Source organism: Sphaerodactylus townsendi, linkage group LG03, assembly GCF_021028975.2.
Source record: "Sphaerodactylus townsendi isolate TG3544 linkage group LG03, MPM_Stown_v2.3, whole genome shotgun sequence".
In the NCBI taxonomy this organism is placed as follows: Eukaryota; Metazoa; Chordata; class Lepidosauria; order Squamata; family Sphaerodactylidae; genus Sphaerodactylus; species Sphaerodactylus townsendi.
In genome coordinates, this window is record NC_059427.1 from 138,438,744 (window position 1) to 138,453,845 (window position 15,102).

At 43.4% G+C, this 15,102-nt stretch overlaps 1 protein-coding gene across 1 annotated transcript in view; it reads right to left on the reverse strand.

Moving 5' to 3' along the window:
• The window catches only part of DIP2B (disco interacting protein 2 homolog B), a 196,210-nt gene that overhangs the window by 38,545 nt on the left and 142,563 nt on the right, over positions 1–15,102 (reverse strand). The window contains exons 7-15 of the mRNA XM_048487433.1: positions 13,420–13,539; positions 11,354–11,551; positions 9,375–9,466; positions 8,991–9,101; positions 6,968–7,091; positions 4,502–4,611; positions 3,437–3,539; positions 2,094–2,158; positions 555–648 (exon numbers count right to left, since the gene is read on the reverse strand). Of these exons, the coding sequence (XP_048343390.1) occupies positions 555–648; positions 2,094–2,158; positions 3,437–3,539; positions 4,502–4,611; positions 6,968–7,091; positions 8,991–9,101; positions 9,375–9,466; positions 11,354–11,551; positions 13,420–13,539 (1,017 nt within the window). The remainder of the gene's footprint in view (positions 1–554; positions 649–2,093; positions 2,159–3,436; positions 3,540–4,501; positions 4,612–6,967; positions 7,092–8,990; positions 9,102–9,374; positions 9,467–11,353; positions 11,552–13,419; positions 13,540–15,102) is intronic.

Sequence of the window (15,102 nt, forward strand, 5' to 3'; positions counted from 1 at the left end):
ATCAGGAGGCTACAGTGGGAAGGGGATGAAATCACCCTGTCTCCTCTACCAGGGCAGTTCTGCTGACAGAAAAAGAAAGATGGGTTTTGGCTCCTTCCTCCTTAACTGCTTCAACCTCTGGACTCACATAGCTATTAGATCACCCTGAGGATAATCCTTCTTGGCTTCTGAAAGGATTGCTGGGGGTGGGGGGTAGGCTTAGAATCCTTGCATTCAAAGATTATGGGATCCTACCCAAACCTTGGGAATGCAGATATGATTGCAGTTTCTTCTACTCTGGTAGTATGAATGGAAAATATGGACACCAGACCTGTCAAAGGGATAGTATTCTCAAGGAAGAAGAGCTGGAACAACCAGGAAGCCAGAAGCTGTGGATGCTTCATCACTTCTCTGGGCACCCTGTCCAGTTCTGTTCAATATTAGAGCAGGGCTGGAGAATTTATGCACCCTTAAAAGACTTAGATGTTACCCCCCATACTCCAAGAAACCACTTCTTTTCTACAGGGACCAAATAAGCTTGAGAAAGATATTGTGTTGTTCAACTCCTATGCTACCTTTGTGAGTGTGTACCCTCTGCACCCACGAAAGAGGGCAGGTTTTCATCACAGAATAGGGCACGCTGATGGTGTGCAGTTTATTCATTACGCTCTGAAAGGCAAAAAAAAAGAAAGAAAGAGCCAAACTTATTAAAAACACACCCACATGCCAATAAAACACCAGAGCAGAAAGGCTGTATTTCCAAGTACACTCTGAGAAATCTTGTTTTTAATAAAACCAGTGGAACACCCTCAACTAGAATGGCCACTAACATTCAAAACATCTTGCAGAAGTCTACACTCAAACATCAACATATAAAATAAAATCCCACTCTAAAAGGACATGATATCAAACTCAATTTACTACTCCAGTTGGGGTCAAATAAAATTTCAGAAAGAAACAAGCACCAAAAATAGGTTTAAATGGGTTCATACATTCCAACGCTGGCACAACTAATGTATGTTCCTGAAAAACAAAACCACTAATGTATCTAGCACATAACGCCAAATTAAATAACCTTTCAATATTTAAACAGGAGAAGTGTCAGGATGCTAACAGATCCCCCCTTCCACATTTCAACTGGTACATCTGGAAAAGCTGGCTGCAGCTTAGGCAACCTCAGACCACAATACATTCTTCAGTCACAAACTATCAGCCATGTTCTGTGGTCTCCATCCATGCTTCCCTGCCTGCACTGACTTACAATGCACCTCCATGGGATTTTACTGTCAGATTATTGGAGTTCTTTGGATTATGTCCACATTTGATTGGCATATACTGCCCACAAACATTTTTCCTTTATAATCATGAGCAGAAAACCACATGAGGGAACCTGCAAGGACTTGTGGAAGGCATCTCATTTCCCTCTCCCCCAGAATTTCCTCTTTCCCTTTCCTGAAACTGAATTGAACAACATAGATCTTCCCCCCACCCCCTCCAAGAAAATAACTGCTTTGGAGGGTGTGCTCCACGGCATTATATCCAGCTGAGACCTCTCACCTCCCCAAACTCTGCTCTCCTCAGACTCCACCACAAAATATGTAGGAATTCTCCAAACTGGAGTTGGCAACCCGTGTCAGGCCTGGCCCCAGGAAGCTCTCCCTCAAAGGTCAACATAGGTCTGGGAAAAGCTCTGATCCTACCCGCTCGCTTTTGCTGACAGCTAAGTCTTGGAGCACTGTGGTTGCCTAGCAACAGCCACTGAGGGAAATCCATTGCTTAAAGCTATGAGTATTCTTTTTATCATTTTTGGATTTTTTAAGTCTCCTGATTTTTTTAAATATATCAATTTTTTTCTGCAAACCTGGAGCCCTTTTCAGTTTTGTCTTGCCTGTTCACAGCAACAATCACAGAATTTAAGTATCCTAAGATTTGCTGACTTCGCTTATTAAAATATAAGATTGTTCCAGGGGAAACCAAAGAGTCTTAGTATGGTGACAGATTTCACATTAGACTTCATGTTTCCATGAGTTCTTCAGAACCCCTATGCACAATATGCCTAGGTTGAGGCAAGTTTACGGAAAAAAGGTTCCCATCCTCTCAAAATGATGACTCACTGTTAGCATGCTGTGCCACAAGCCAGCATCCTTCTTGAAATCCAGGACATTCACTATGGTTTCACCTAAAACAAAAAAAGGAAAGGGTATGAAATATCATTCCCAAGCTCTAACTTCCCTTTCTACTGAAAGACAAGGCCTAATGGCTATTCTATATATGTAACAAGCTTCAATGTTCCTCTTGTACTGTATCAGGGAGATGCTATCTAGGTGATTGAGATACATTCCCAGAATGGTACAACTGCTTAAAATAACAAATTGTTAGAAAGACATATGTAACCAGCCTGCTATATGTATCAACTGCCATTTGCACATTCTTCCCTTGATCTTTGCTTTATGGCTTCACAAGCTTGTAAACAACTAGGCTTCCCCTGGCTCTCCTGTCCCATGGGAACTGTGTAACATCTGTTATCTTGTAGGGCAGGAAGCCTGGTGGCTCTCTCTTGCTATCAGCCACAGACCTTGGGGTGCCTTAGCTTTTGGGAAAATGGGAGGGGGGTTCTTCAGGGGAGATAAAGGGGATTGTGAATGCCAGTTTAATCAGAACTGGCTTTGCAAGTGTGGTGCTTCAATGCCTACTCAATAAACGCTACTGATCAATACTTCGGAATCCGTTCATTGGCTTAAGGTTCCATTCTGTCATGCTCAAGCCTTTAAAAACCAAATGATCTCCTCACTGCATAAACTTACCATCTAAATGAGAAAGTAGGATTGGCAATCTACACTGCATGTTATGTGCCAATGTTATTTTAATAAGCACATCGGAGCAGACATCCCCAGGGCAAGGGAGAGAAAAACTGTATCATGGCGGTTTTGTTCTATTGTAATAATTATTGTAAACTGACGAGCAGCCTGTCAGAATTGGCAAAGTGAGACATATTTTCAAATGAGTTTTATGACTGAAGTATTTTGGCTCCTGTCTATCACTGCCCATCATTATGCTTTATCAGAGTCCTTTAGCAGGTCAGAAAAGTGTAGGAGGCATTATCACTGGAAAAAAACAATGCTAGGAAATCTGAAGGCTGTCACTCATCAAGCCTCAGGTGTCAAGAGGCACTTCAAGCACGGCCTCTAGAGATAACCAGTGGTCAACTAGGTTCATATGAGACTAGTCACTAGGCAGTCTTTACGATGCAGGTAATGGCATCTTGCACATATGACCCAATCAGTGCTATTCTCCATGAGGTAATGTACCCAACTCATGATCATGTTGAAGCATCTGATAGTTCACGACTGAACTATCACAGAAAGTTGCATCGTGGCTACAACTTCTCAGGGGAAAGTCATGCTAGAACATGATCAGCCCCCTTGCAGGCAAGACATTCAAGCAGCACAGAACTCACCTTCAGAATAGTTGCAGGCCTGAGACAGAGCCTGACAATGAGACAACATGGCTATTCGGGACACCGTTACACCCATCACACTCCCTTCTTTGCTCGTCTTGTACTGGGGGGAAATGTACCAAAATTAGTGAATTTGCATCAGGCCTGTATAAGTTAAAGTTACATTAACCATTCAGAGACATGAAGATGAAGGCAATGGGTGCGCTGAGAGAGTATGAATTGTGCTAGCCAGCAACATTCTAGCTATAGTGAAGGAATTAAGCACCTGGATTTGCTATCCTGCATCATTCTTTGCTCTCTCATAAGAAGGCTTAGAAGTTGGTGCAGGAATGAGACAGAAACCCCATGTCCTTGGGGCAAAAAAGACCCTTTGAAAAGTGTTTCAGACAGAGGTGTATCTAGGGAAAATGTAGGCCAGTGCAAAATCTGAGTTTTCTGCCAGCCCCCCCCCCCCCCCGCCATCTTCCCTCACTATGACCAAACAACGTTTTTTGGGACCAGGGGGGAAGGAGGGGTGTGTGGGGGGCTTTGCCTGGAGACATTTGACCCCTTGGTTTCAGAACAAACTTCTATATTGTTTTCTTAACTAGAACTGCAGAAAGGGGTAGTGTTCTGAATAAGCAGAACAATCTTCTTGAGAAAAACAAACAGAAGAACAAAATGAAGGAGAGTTCTCACAGTGAGTCCTCATTACTAGCCAAGATGAAAGATATCCCATCTCGATAGAACGGTTACAGTGCATAATACATGTTGCACAAACCATAAGAAGCTGGTGCGCTGTAGTTACTGATCTTAAGCCCTTTTGATAATTTCGGCATGCTGTACTGAAGTTATAGCAAAGTTGATGGGTAACTCTCTCTCAGCATTCCAGGGGAAAGTATATCTTCAGTTTTTAATTCAGCAAAGCATGGATGGGGATTCTGAACAAAACAGGGCACATGGAGAAGATATGCAGTTTTTTGCAGGAAGAAAGCCTGCACACACACAGAGACCAGCACAGAAACACCTCAGTTTCGACAGCCACAGGCAGCACGTTTGTTTTATCCACTCCCATTCCCTACATACCTCTATGTAAGCTGGTTCAGTCCCTGCATTTGAAATGTTGGGCTGCCAGTCCTTTGGCGATTTGGAGAGGTACTTGGAATCCGTTACCACCCATTTGAGCCTAGGCCAACCTAGAGCCAGAGGAAATATTTAAAGATGAATCAACATCACAAAACCTATGACTCCCCAAAATCAGCTGCACTCCTTATGATCCAATCAGAAATTCACTGCATTCCATACAATCCAGATTTAACTTTCATTTTAAAAATAATGCCAGGTTTCTAATCCTAATTTTAAAAAACATCATTTGAAAAGAGAAAGAGAAAGAGAAATGCCTGCTAAGAGCTTAGACTGAGGCTACTGGGAACCACAAGGGACAGACACAAAAAAGGAGGGGGGGGCACTTCAGACAAGATATTCTTCCTAAACAGAGATGATTTACCATACAGAGAAAACAACAATATATGATGCTCTGCTTTGCCACAAATCTATAACTGGTGTAAAGATGGCAACATGTTTGATTTTTACACGGAGGTACACAGAGGTTTTGTAGATGGTATGTCTGTAGATGTAAGAATTGGCCATTGGGTATGTAATTGTAAAAGCTCAAGGAACAGAGGGGCTGCATGGTTCAAACGCAGAGACTTGACTTAGGAGCCACAATGCTTTCTTTAAAAGAGAAGAGGAAAACCTTATGGGCTATTGTTTAGTAAAAGAGTGCATACTTTGCATGAAAAAGTCCCCAGTTTTAATCCCTAGCCATTCCAGTTTAGGGGTGTAGTCTACACAAAACCGTACTGTTTTGTCTGGCTTAGACTCCAAAATCACTGGGAAGGAAGGAAATCAGGAAGGAATAAACTATGTACACTCTCAGGTTTCTGTCACAGGCATAGGATTTTATCAAGCTTTCTAGGTTTCTCAGTTTCTTACATTTCATATAAAGGTACAGTTTTCTTTGAGTTACTCGTAGGTAATACTCCCTTATGGATTCACAAAGAATCTGGGTTCTAACAGACTAGTACCCTTTCTCACAGTACATACAGCCTCTCCACTTTTAGACACTCATTCTACAGAAATCTCCTTCGCAAATGCACTTCGCAAGGTAACTTCAGCAAATCACTAATACACCAGACAGGGAATCTTTCTTTAAGTATAATTCCCCTTCTAACTGGCTTAGGAATTCTTCTTTTATGTCCCAGAAGATATAGTCACCCTTTATTTATGGTCACTGTGGAAAATCTCTCTCTACTATTCCACTCTACCTTTACCAAAAAAAACCTTCTAGTTATTTTGTCTGTGTGCTTCTGCTCTTAGCATACATTGACACACAGATCTGGCTCATTCCGCACATGCAGAATAATGCACTCTCAAACTGCTTTCAGTGCTCTTTGAAGCTGTGCGGAATGGCAAAATCCACTTGCAAACAGTTGTGAAAGTGGTTTGAAAATACATTATTTTGCGTGTGCGGAAGGGGCCTCAGATTCACTCTCTGAATGAAATTCTCCCAGGGTAGATTTTCACACACAGTCAAGGGACTTGACATTAACACACAGGAAGTTAAATCCAAAAGTGTTCAATCTTTTCCCTCTCAGAGAAATACATCCACCCCTACTAGTCAGCGGGTTGCTCCACTAATCAGAGCACAGGTCAGCTTACCCAATCAGAGTAATGTTCAGTTCCTACGAGGTTTTTTTTGCACTCTATGACTGCACTTTGTTTTTGGCTGCATCTCCAAACCTTATGGATCTGTGCAGTGTGTCACAAGGGGTCTTGGTTAGAAAAGTTAGGAAACATATAGATTTTGGAAAGCCAAGTTGAAAAACTGCTTCTGCCAATCCAAAGTGGAGGTCAAAAGTAAAGTCAACTTTACTTAAATAGTAACTGCTCATCAGCAACCTAACTGATAAATAACCTTTGACAGCTTTCATGAATTTACAAAATAAATCTGCGGCCAACGAACAGTGCAGAACTCAACTGTATTTGCTCACATTCCTCATAGGCCTCCCATGCCTGTCTCTTTTCCCTCCCTTGGTTCACTACCACTCCCAGGACAGGAGGTCTGAGCCAGAGCTCCGCGCAAGGTTGGGGTTTGGGAGAGGGAGGAGGAGGAGGGGGGTGGGGGGTAGACAGAGGCAGAGATTGCTGAAAGGGGAGCACTGGAGAAGGGAAGGTTGCCTTGCAGGGAGACTCGTAAGCGGTGGAGAAAGGAAGGAAAGGAAGCTCTAAAGATGAAAGAGAACAGAGCAGGTAATCCAATGGTCTGCTCCCCGTGGAGGGAGGGAACCAAACTGAGGAAAAGGGGGCAGTCCCCCGGCCAACAGGAAGGGGGGAAAAGTTTATTTCCTGCCTCCCCAATGGGATAGTGGGAACCACCTACAAGATGTCCTCCAGCCCAGGCGAGAATGCAAACTCAACCTGTTCTGTCTGTTCTCGTTATGTTTTCTATCACACAGCATAAAGAGTGAGGGTGCCCCATAAAAAATGAACCTTTGAACTGCACAATCTCGCCATTCTGCGTTTTGGGGAGACCCTTCAGGCAAACCTCTGTGGTGAGGGCCAAAGCAATGCCACAGCTGCCCAGCAGAAATCCAATCTGTTGCCCTCCAGCATCCTGTGGGATAAGGAAAAGTACCTCGGTGATTTACAAATTGGGAGCGGGGCACAATGGCAACTTTATGCTTACCAGAAAGACCAGAAAAATAAAGGTAAAAGTAATTCCCTGTGCAAGGTCCAGATTATTTTTGACCCATGGGGTGTTATCACATCACAACATTTACTAGGTAGACTATGTTTATGAGGTGGTTTGCCATTGTCTTCCTCAACAAGTTGGGTACTCATTTTACCAACCCCAGAAGGATGGAATGCTGAGTTAACCTTGAGCCTATTATCAGAAACCAACTGCCGCTGGGATGGAACTAAGAGCTTTGACAGCAGTACTGCAGCTTGGCACTCTGCCCACTCTGCAACACTCTCTATAGAAAGACTGCCATATCCTTACCAAGCTCTTGTGTCAGCTGCTCCTATCTACTGAAGAGCTTCAGTAGATACTAAGGGAAATTTAGGTAGCTCAACAGAAAAATAGCAGGTCCATCATGTGAGAAATGACACACAGGCAGGTCTGCACTAGTTGGATGGGCGCCACAGCAATATGGGCCATGGGAGTTTGAGGTAAAGCTGGACAGGAGACTCTACAGATCTGAATATGGAACACAGTCAGGCCTACGCTTCTCCCCCTGCCCCCCAGTTCAATAGATTAGAAGAAAAGTAAAAGTAATAGAGGAATAAATTGTGGCTTTCAAAGGATGAGCAAAGGGATATGTGGGCTTTTAAAAAAATGTCAAGCATCAAAGCACATAATCAAGCACCTTAGAAAGAATTTAAACAGTGCATTGATAATGGACTTATCAGCCCAGTCACATCAGCCCTGAACTACACTAAGAAATGTACTAGGGTGCAGGGACAAGCACTGAAATGGAACACACACACACACACACCATCCCTCCCAGCCTCTGCTCCCCAGTGCAGCCTCCTCACTGAGGAAGGGCTCTGGAGGCCACACTGGGGCACCTGATTCTAAGCGCCAGATTCCACGTAGAACTGGGGGGCTCTACTTGAGCCCGTGACCAAGGATCATCTGGGGTTCAAGCTCCCCCTCCCCTGCAGTTACGTGCCTGCTAGGGTAGAAAGTACTGGAAAGAGAAGATTGTTGGAATTTCTCACTACAGGAAGTAATTTGAAAGGGATAAAAACACTGGAATGGGTAAGTTAAGTGAGCAGGCAGGCACAAGATTGGCACAACATTCAGCTTTTCTAGGAAGGCTGTTGCAGCAGTTGTCATCTTGAGGCAAATCAGATCGATGCATTACTAGTCTAGCTTACTATCTATTTTAGCATTTGCTATTTCTCTCTCCAAAGAGGCCGAAATACCCTAGTATAGTAACATCACACAAATTATGGTGAGGTGACTTGTATGTCACACTGTGAACAATACGGCTGACTCTCAGAGGTGCTCAACACAAAAGATGGTCCATATCAATACTGATTCTCAGGTTACCTTTGATAAACTAGTATATTCTCAGGACTAACACTTATGCCTGAAAATTCTTGAAAACCATGTCAAAACCATAAACATATGTGGAAGAGAAACTCATTTTTACCCCACACCCTTTGAAACAGATAGCACAGTTATGAGCCCAGTGCGGTGACCTGCGTATTAAATGGATTCAGTTAAATATGGGTACAAATCCACACATACCAATGAAATTCATTTCCCCAAGTTGTTTGCAAGGAAAAAATGAGAACAGGAGGGCCACCTATTACAAGTGAACACCATTAGTTCAAGATATTTGCACATAACAACAATGAAAGGCAGGATCTTCAGAACTCTTCTTTATGAGTGTGGGGGACTTATCAAAATCTATATTCAAGGCTGACACAGTCTAGCATAGTCTAGCTTGGTTCTCACGCCATGGCTTCAGACTATCACCCTTCTAAGTTGTTTAAACATTACCTTTCGGGTTAGAGGTACCTCTATTGGCACTGGGATGACTTCTGCCAGCAAACAGCCATAGAATGCCACCATGAACATAACAGGGTCATTGTTGGGGTAAACAAGGGCTACCTGCAGTTCACAGAAATATTCGGTTAGACAAGGCACAAGAGGTAGCCCATTACACACCCAAGCCAAGGTCAGGTGTACCGGCAAAAGACATTTATCTGTTCACTGGGCATTGGCAAAATAGACAATTCAGAAGCAGATTTTTTTAAAAAATCACATTGTTAGCATTTATCATAGCACAAGGGACACAGACAAATATATACAAGCACAGAAACACACCACAATACTTTCATAAAAAAACAAAAAAACAAGAGACCAAGTAATAATGTTTCTTACTCTATCTCCAGGTTTCAACACAGGTTCATTTTTGGTGCCCAGTTTATTTAGCAATGTGTAGGCCAGCTTCAAGCTTCTGTTCCACAGCTTGCCTGGAATGGAGAGAAAGGCAATTAAGGCTTTGCCATCAGCCAGCTGACCTACCATGTATGCAGAGGGATGATCTATTCTTCCCAATGTGGGGGTGGTGAAAAGTGCTCTCAAGTCACAGCTGAGTTATGGAACCCCCTAGGTTTTTCAAGGCAAGAGATGTTTGGAGGTAGTTCACCATTTCCTTCCTCTGCGTGAGCTGAGAGAGTTCTGAGAGAATGTTACTGGCTGAAAGTCACCCGGCAGGCTTTACACTGAGCAGTGGAGAACTGAATCTGGTTCTCCAGATCAAATCCACCACTCTTAACCACTACATGCTGGCTCTCAATCTTCCCAATAAGCACTACAAATCAGGACCCATGGTCTTATTACGTAGGCAGGGATATATCTTATACAGGTGCAACAGATGAATTGGAACCAGCCAGGAATCCTGGCTCCAAAGCTCCCACAACAGGTCTCCAGAAAAACAGATGCTGCTGCTGTTGTTTCTTCTCTTTCCAGAGCCAAGAAGAAAAATGAAAGGCCGCTGGGCTGGCAATAATTCCCCTTTGCATTAATCCATTAAGGTCCATTCTAATACACCTTAAAGCAGAAGTTATGACTTTCAGTTATGACTAAATTCAAACAAACAGCAGTATCACTTGCCCAGAAGCGGAAAAACTTAGTTTCAAATCTGAGCAATTAAAAAAAAAGTGGCAAAAGTCAATATTGGGAGAATATATCCACAAGCTATCTTCCTGGCATAGGACTACACCCTATATTCTGTGATTCCATGTAAAAGAGTTCTGTACTGGGATCAGAATTCAGTCGTCTCAGAATATTATTTATCTTGGGGGCAGGGCCAGCTGGTAGGTTAAAAGGCAAGTTCTTAGCTCTTACAGCTTTACAGATCCCTTTAAATGTGTACACAATGTCTGGTGAAATGTCACAGCCAGAGAGTCGGCTGGAGGGCTGAAAAGGATTTCTAGAGATTATGGAGTAGGGCTTGCATCACTGTCTCCCCTGCCAAGATTAGCTGAGGTAGATGGAATTATTTAAAATAGATGCAAACTGATAAGGTTTCGCCTTCCCTTGGAAGGCAATGTGATTTTTAAAAAAATCTCAACATATGTACACCTCTCAAAAGAGGCCACGTATACATGAATCATCTCCATTTGTGGGTCCCTGGAGAAACGCAACAAGGAAGTGATTCATGTATGCAACCAATCAACTAAGGCTGGATCTAAAATGGCAGCAGCTGCATCTCCACAGGGGTTAATGCAAAAGTTCATTCACAGGAGCAATCCCTTGCCTAGAAAACAATGCCCTTAATACCTGAGGACTAAAACAGAGTCCTCCTATTTACTTTGTACATATACAGTTCCCTGCATCCCTACAGGCTCAAGAGGCATTTATTTTATTTGGCCTCAAAAAGCCAGCATGAGATATAATTAATATTCAAGTTTTGCACATGAAGATCAACACTGACTTGCCAAGGATACCCAGGGAACACCAAGGAGAGATTTGCCATTTGAAATTGGCTCCCCACAGAACCAAATCCAATACACTGCACGATGAACCATAAATAGTGAATCATGTGGCGGAATCAGAATCTAATCATTACAGTTTTAGCTTGCTGTTCGTACTGTTTGGATTCCCCATTTCGTACACTCTTCCTGCATCACCTTCCCTCCTTTCCAATTCATCAATTAACCGCCCATGTTGACTACAGTTACAACAGAAACCTGTTATCAGTGCAGAGAAGAAAAAACAACACAGAAACTGCAAAATGCTTTTCTTCTAAGCAAACTGCTTGTGCACCCAGCCAAGTGAAACAGATGCAAAACTACACATGACTAAAAATCCCACAGTGGTAAAGCAGACGCAGTTACAAGAAAGACACCACTCACCATAAGTCAGGGTGTAGACAGGCTTCCCAGTGACATCCAGGGCTGTCAAGCAAGGGCATTTGGCCTGTGTGGTCCCCCAGCGTTGCAGAGCTGCTTCCAAGGCAGGAGGCCAATTGCATACAACTCCCAGGGGTTCCCCTTTCACTGGTGTCATCTGGCGTCCCTCTGGCTTGGGTTGATTCGGGTCTGGCTGTGGAACTACAAAGAGGAGCATCTCTACATCAAAATTCCTTCACAAAATAAACCAACTCTACATGCTGTAGTGAAGTGGGCAAAAGGAAGCCCAGATCATTTGATACTAAAGATTTCCCCCTTCCCACTCAGAAATGATTTTAGAAATCGGTGTTTCAAATCCTTCTGTTGCTAAGAGGAGATGCTTCCCAGTAGGAGATGGAATAACTGTGCCCTTTTGCGGATGTCAACTTGACTGCATTTGGCAGGAACCTACTATTACTACTGCTGTACAATTATGTAGTGTGAACTGTGGTGCTAGGTAAAATACCAAAGAAGTGACAGTCCATGACCAGAAAGGCGAAAATCTCAGCCAGTTAAAGGAGACAAATGAAAAGGGTCGAGATAAAGCTTGATTTTAAAAGCACCAGATGCAGGATACAGGATGAGACAGGTAGCAGAAAAGAACATAGATGACCAGGCCACAGTGGTCCAGAAAATGCTTTGTAGATTAAGTGGGTTTGAAGGAAGTGAGAGAATTGCCTTCACAGACAAGATATGCTCTTATAGGCATCCAGAGCAGCAGGGCAGATGGCAGGAACAGATGAAACATAGACAATCAAAAGCACAATTACCTTTGTGAGCTGAACGTCTATTAGTGGTTAAAAAAGGGATTTATTTAAACTGGTGTAGGGAGGGGAGAGGAGGACAAGATCCAGATGGCTGGAGCAATAAGCCGCGATACAGCTGGCTAGTATTATTATGTCACGATCTAGAGATTTGCAAAGCGGTGCTAGGTGTGTCCAACCACAAAAAATGGCCTCTAGGGACAGTAGTATTCCAGTTGTGTAGAACCTGATAAGTACATTTTCCTCTTTGCTCTGTTATTCAGGATGTTCGGATGCAACTCTTGGATTATATAAAGCAGCCAGGTGATCAGCAAAATATCCTGGGCCAGCAAGATAATTCAAAATTGCACCAGTAGGAGCAATCAAACATTCTGGCTTCCCTATGTTTACCTCCCTGGTTTGAACAGGAATTCACCCCGCTATCTGGCACCCAACTCTACTTTTTTAGGACAAAGTACCACATGGGATTGTCGAGTCATGCTATTGAATGTCAAGGGCAGCAAAAATAAAACCAAAGCCAAGCGATGGAAACAAATGCTACATCTAAGCTTTGTTTCTCCATTCCTTACATATTAAAGAGAAAGCAGGTGGGATCCATACTAAGTTTTCCACTAATGGGTAGGGTGGGGTAATTTCCACTAACTTTCTCTTCCTGCTGCAAACACCCCACAATTTACTTCTCGTGCCATTCCTGAGGGTCTCCAGTCCTTCAGGAGGAACATTTCAGGGAGATCAGTGGGACGCGGTATGGAGTGGGGAAGCAAGAACATACAGTGCCTCTGAAAATAGGGGCCTTGCATGAGCACAAAATGTCATCTAGATCCAACCCAATGAATGCAGGGAGGATATGATGCACCTTGCAATAAGCAACAGACACTCATATTTTTCTTCCCCGCAACACACCTTTGGAACCACTTAAGGAAAGGCAACCAATCAGGAATGGCCAGGCAAAGAGATTTGCAAATCTCTACTATACAAGAGGCCAAGCAACAGCATTATACTTGTTCAATCCCTGTTAATAGGCCACTGGATTTCGGGGGTGGAGGCAGCAGCAGGGGAGAGCTACTGCCTTCATGATCTGCCTGCTGGTTTCCTTGAGGCAACTGGTTGACCACTGTAGGAAACAGGAAGATGCACAAGAATAACCTTTGGTCTGATGCAGCAAGGGAATTCTCTGTTATTATTTCAGCAAGGTAACCTAATGAAGATCAGGGTTGCATGCTAATCTCAGCCAATTTAGTGAAAGTACCCGCAAGATAAAGATACCTTCAACAATTTCTTCAAAATCATCCACAAAGAATTCCTTCAGGGGTGGCCGCTTAGGTCGCTTCAGAGTATTCAGCAGCTGTTGAATTTTTGTGGAGACTCTGCTACTTACAGGGACACCTGCAGTGTGGGAGATGAGTTGAGTTCATCAACGGGAAATGTCACCTATAGGCAACAGTGATTCTACATGAAGAGCCATCGAAGTAACATTGCCTGACACCCCCAATTACTACACAAAGCAGAAATCTTGTGATCAAGCACTAATAGAGACGTTTGACATTAGAATAATAAATCAGGTGTACCAGAAGCTGCTGTTGCTAATGAGGGCTCTATTTCCCCTCCTACCCAAAGCTATTTCAATACTGCACAATACAAGCTTTGAAAATGTATCATCTCTTAAAACCACACCTGTACAACTGGTGATTCAGCAGCAAAGGCAACCAACTAGCCTGACATGGCAGCCCACCAAAGACTAGTCAAAGGTTTTTGTTTTGGCTGCTTGCCTGGGACTTCAAAAACAGGGTGCTGTCACGCACCTTACCTGCAAAAATTCCTGGCTGATGGGCTCTGTTTTTGCTTGGTGTGTCGCAACCAGGACAAGTTATCCTGCCAGAACTATCATAGGATCTGACCACCAGAGGGTGCTATGAGAACTCAAGCCTGGGCAGCTCTTTCTCATTGAAACCTGGCAGTTTGCAGTCAAGGTTATTCTAGCTGCAAAACCTCACAGGCACCACAGTTGGGTGCTTTCCCTGTTAACACACAACAGCACTTCATCCCAGCAGGTATTCTAAAAGAGGTAAGTTCTAAGCTTAGTAAGTTTATCAATCATGTTGTTTTCTAAAAAAAAATTCTTAAAACAGTGCTACCAGCCAGGTGAAAGAGAAGCTACTCCAAAGCCTGTGATTTTAGAGCTGGGAGTCCACAGCATTGATGAAGGGGTGGATCCCAAACAACTCTCAAGCCGGGCCTACTTAAATGGCATGCTCAAGAGACTAGGTTTGCTTGGGAGAGAGGCTATTCCTGGCTTGGTGGGATGGATGGATCTTCTAGTTTACCCTGTTTTTCACAGGGAAAGTATGCAGAAGAAGTACAAGTTCTGCTGCAAGAAAGAAAGGTCCCATGAAAGCAGGCAACGTATCTACCAATCCACAGAACAGCCTGCTTTAACAGAAAGGATGGGACTGCAAGAAGCCGTGGGCTTCCTTCCTATTCATACATCAAAAAGCAGAGTCCTGCTGTAGAAGCAAAGACAATGTGGCTGCCGTGGAAAGGGAAGAAGTTGAAGCATCCCAGAACAGTGCTCAGTTCTTTTTTTCATTTAACACAACTATTGAGGGGAGGGTTACATGTTTTTTGCTGTACCCCAAATGCTTATTCACACAATAACACTGTTTGCCACATGATCAGGGATTAAAAAAAATGTTTCAGACATGGGTATTCTTCTAGCATTCAGCTAACTTCCATGCAGGGGAAGGTATAACCACTTATGCTGCAGTGTGTGGGGAGAAGAAAATGTATGCATCTTTTGTTACAAAATACTGTGTTTGGATGGCGCTGGGTAATCTGGCTTCCCAAGACATGCATCAAGAAAGAGAACTGGATTTTTCATACATCTTGGGCAGAACACATTCCTTCCCCCTACACAGGGAAAATGACACCAGCGAAACAGCCATGAGACTT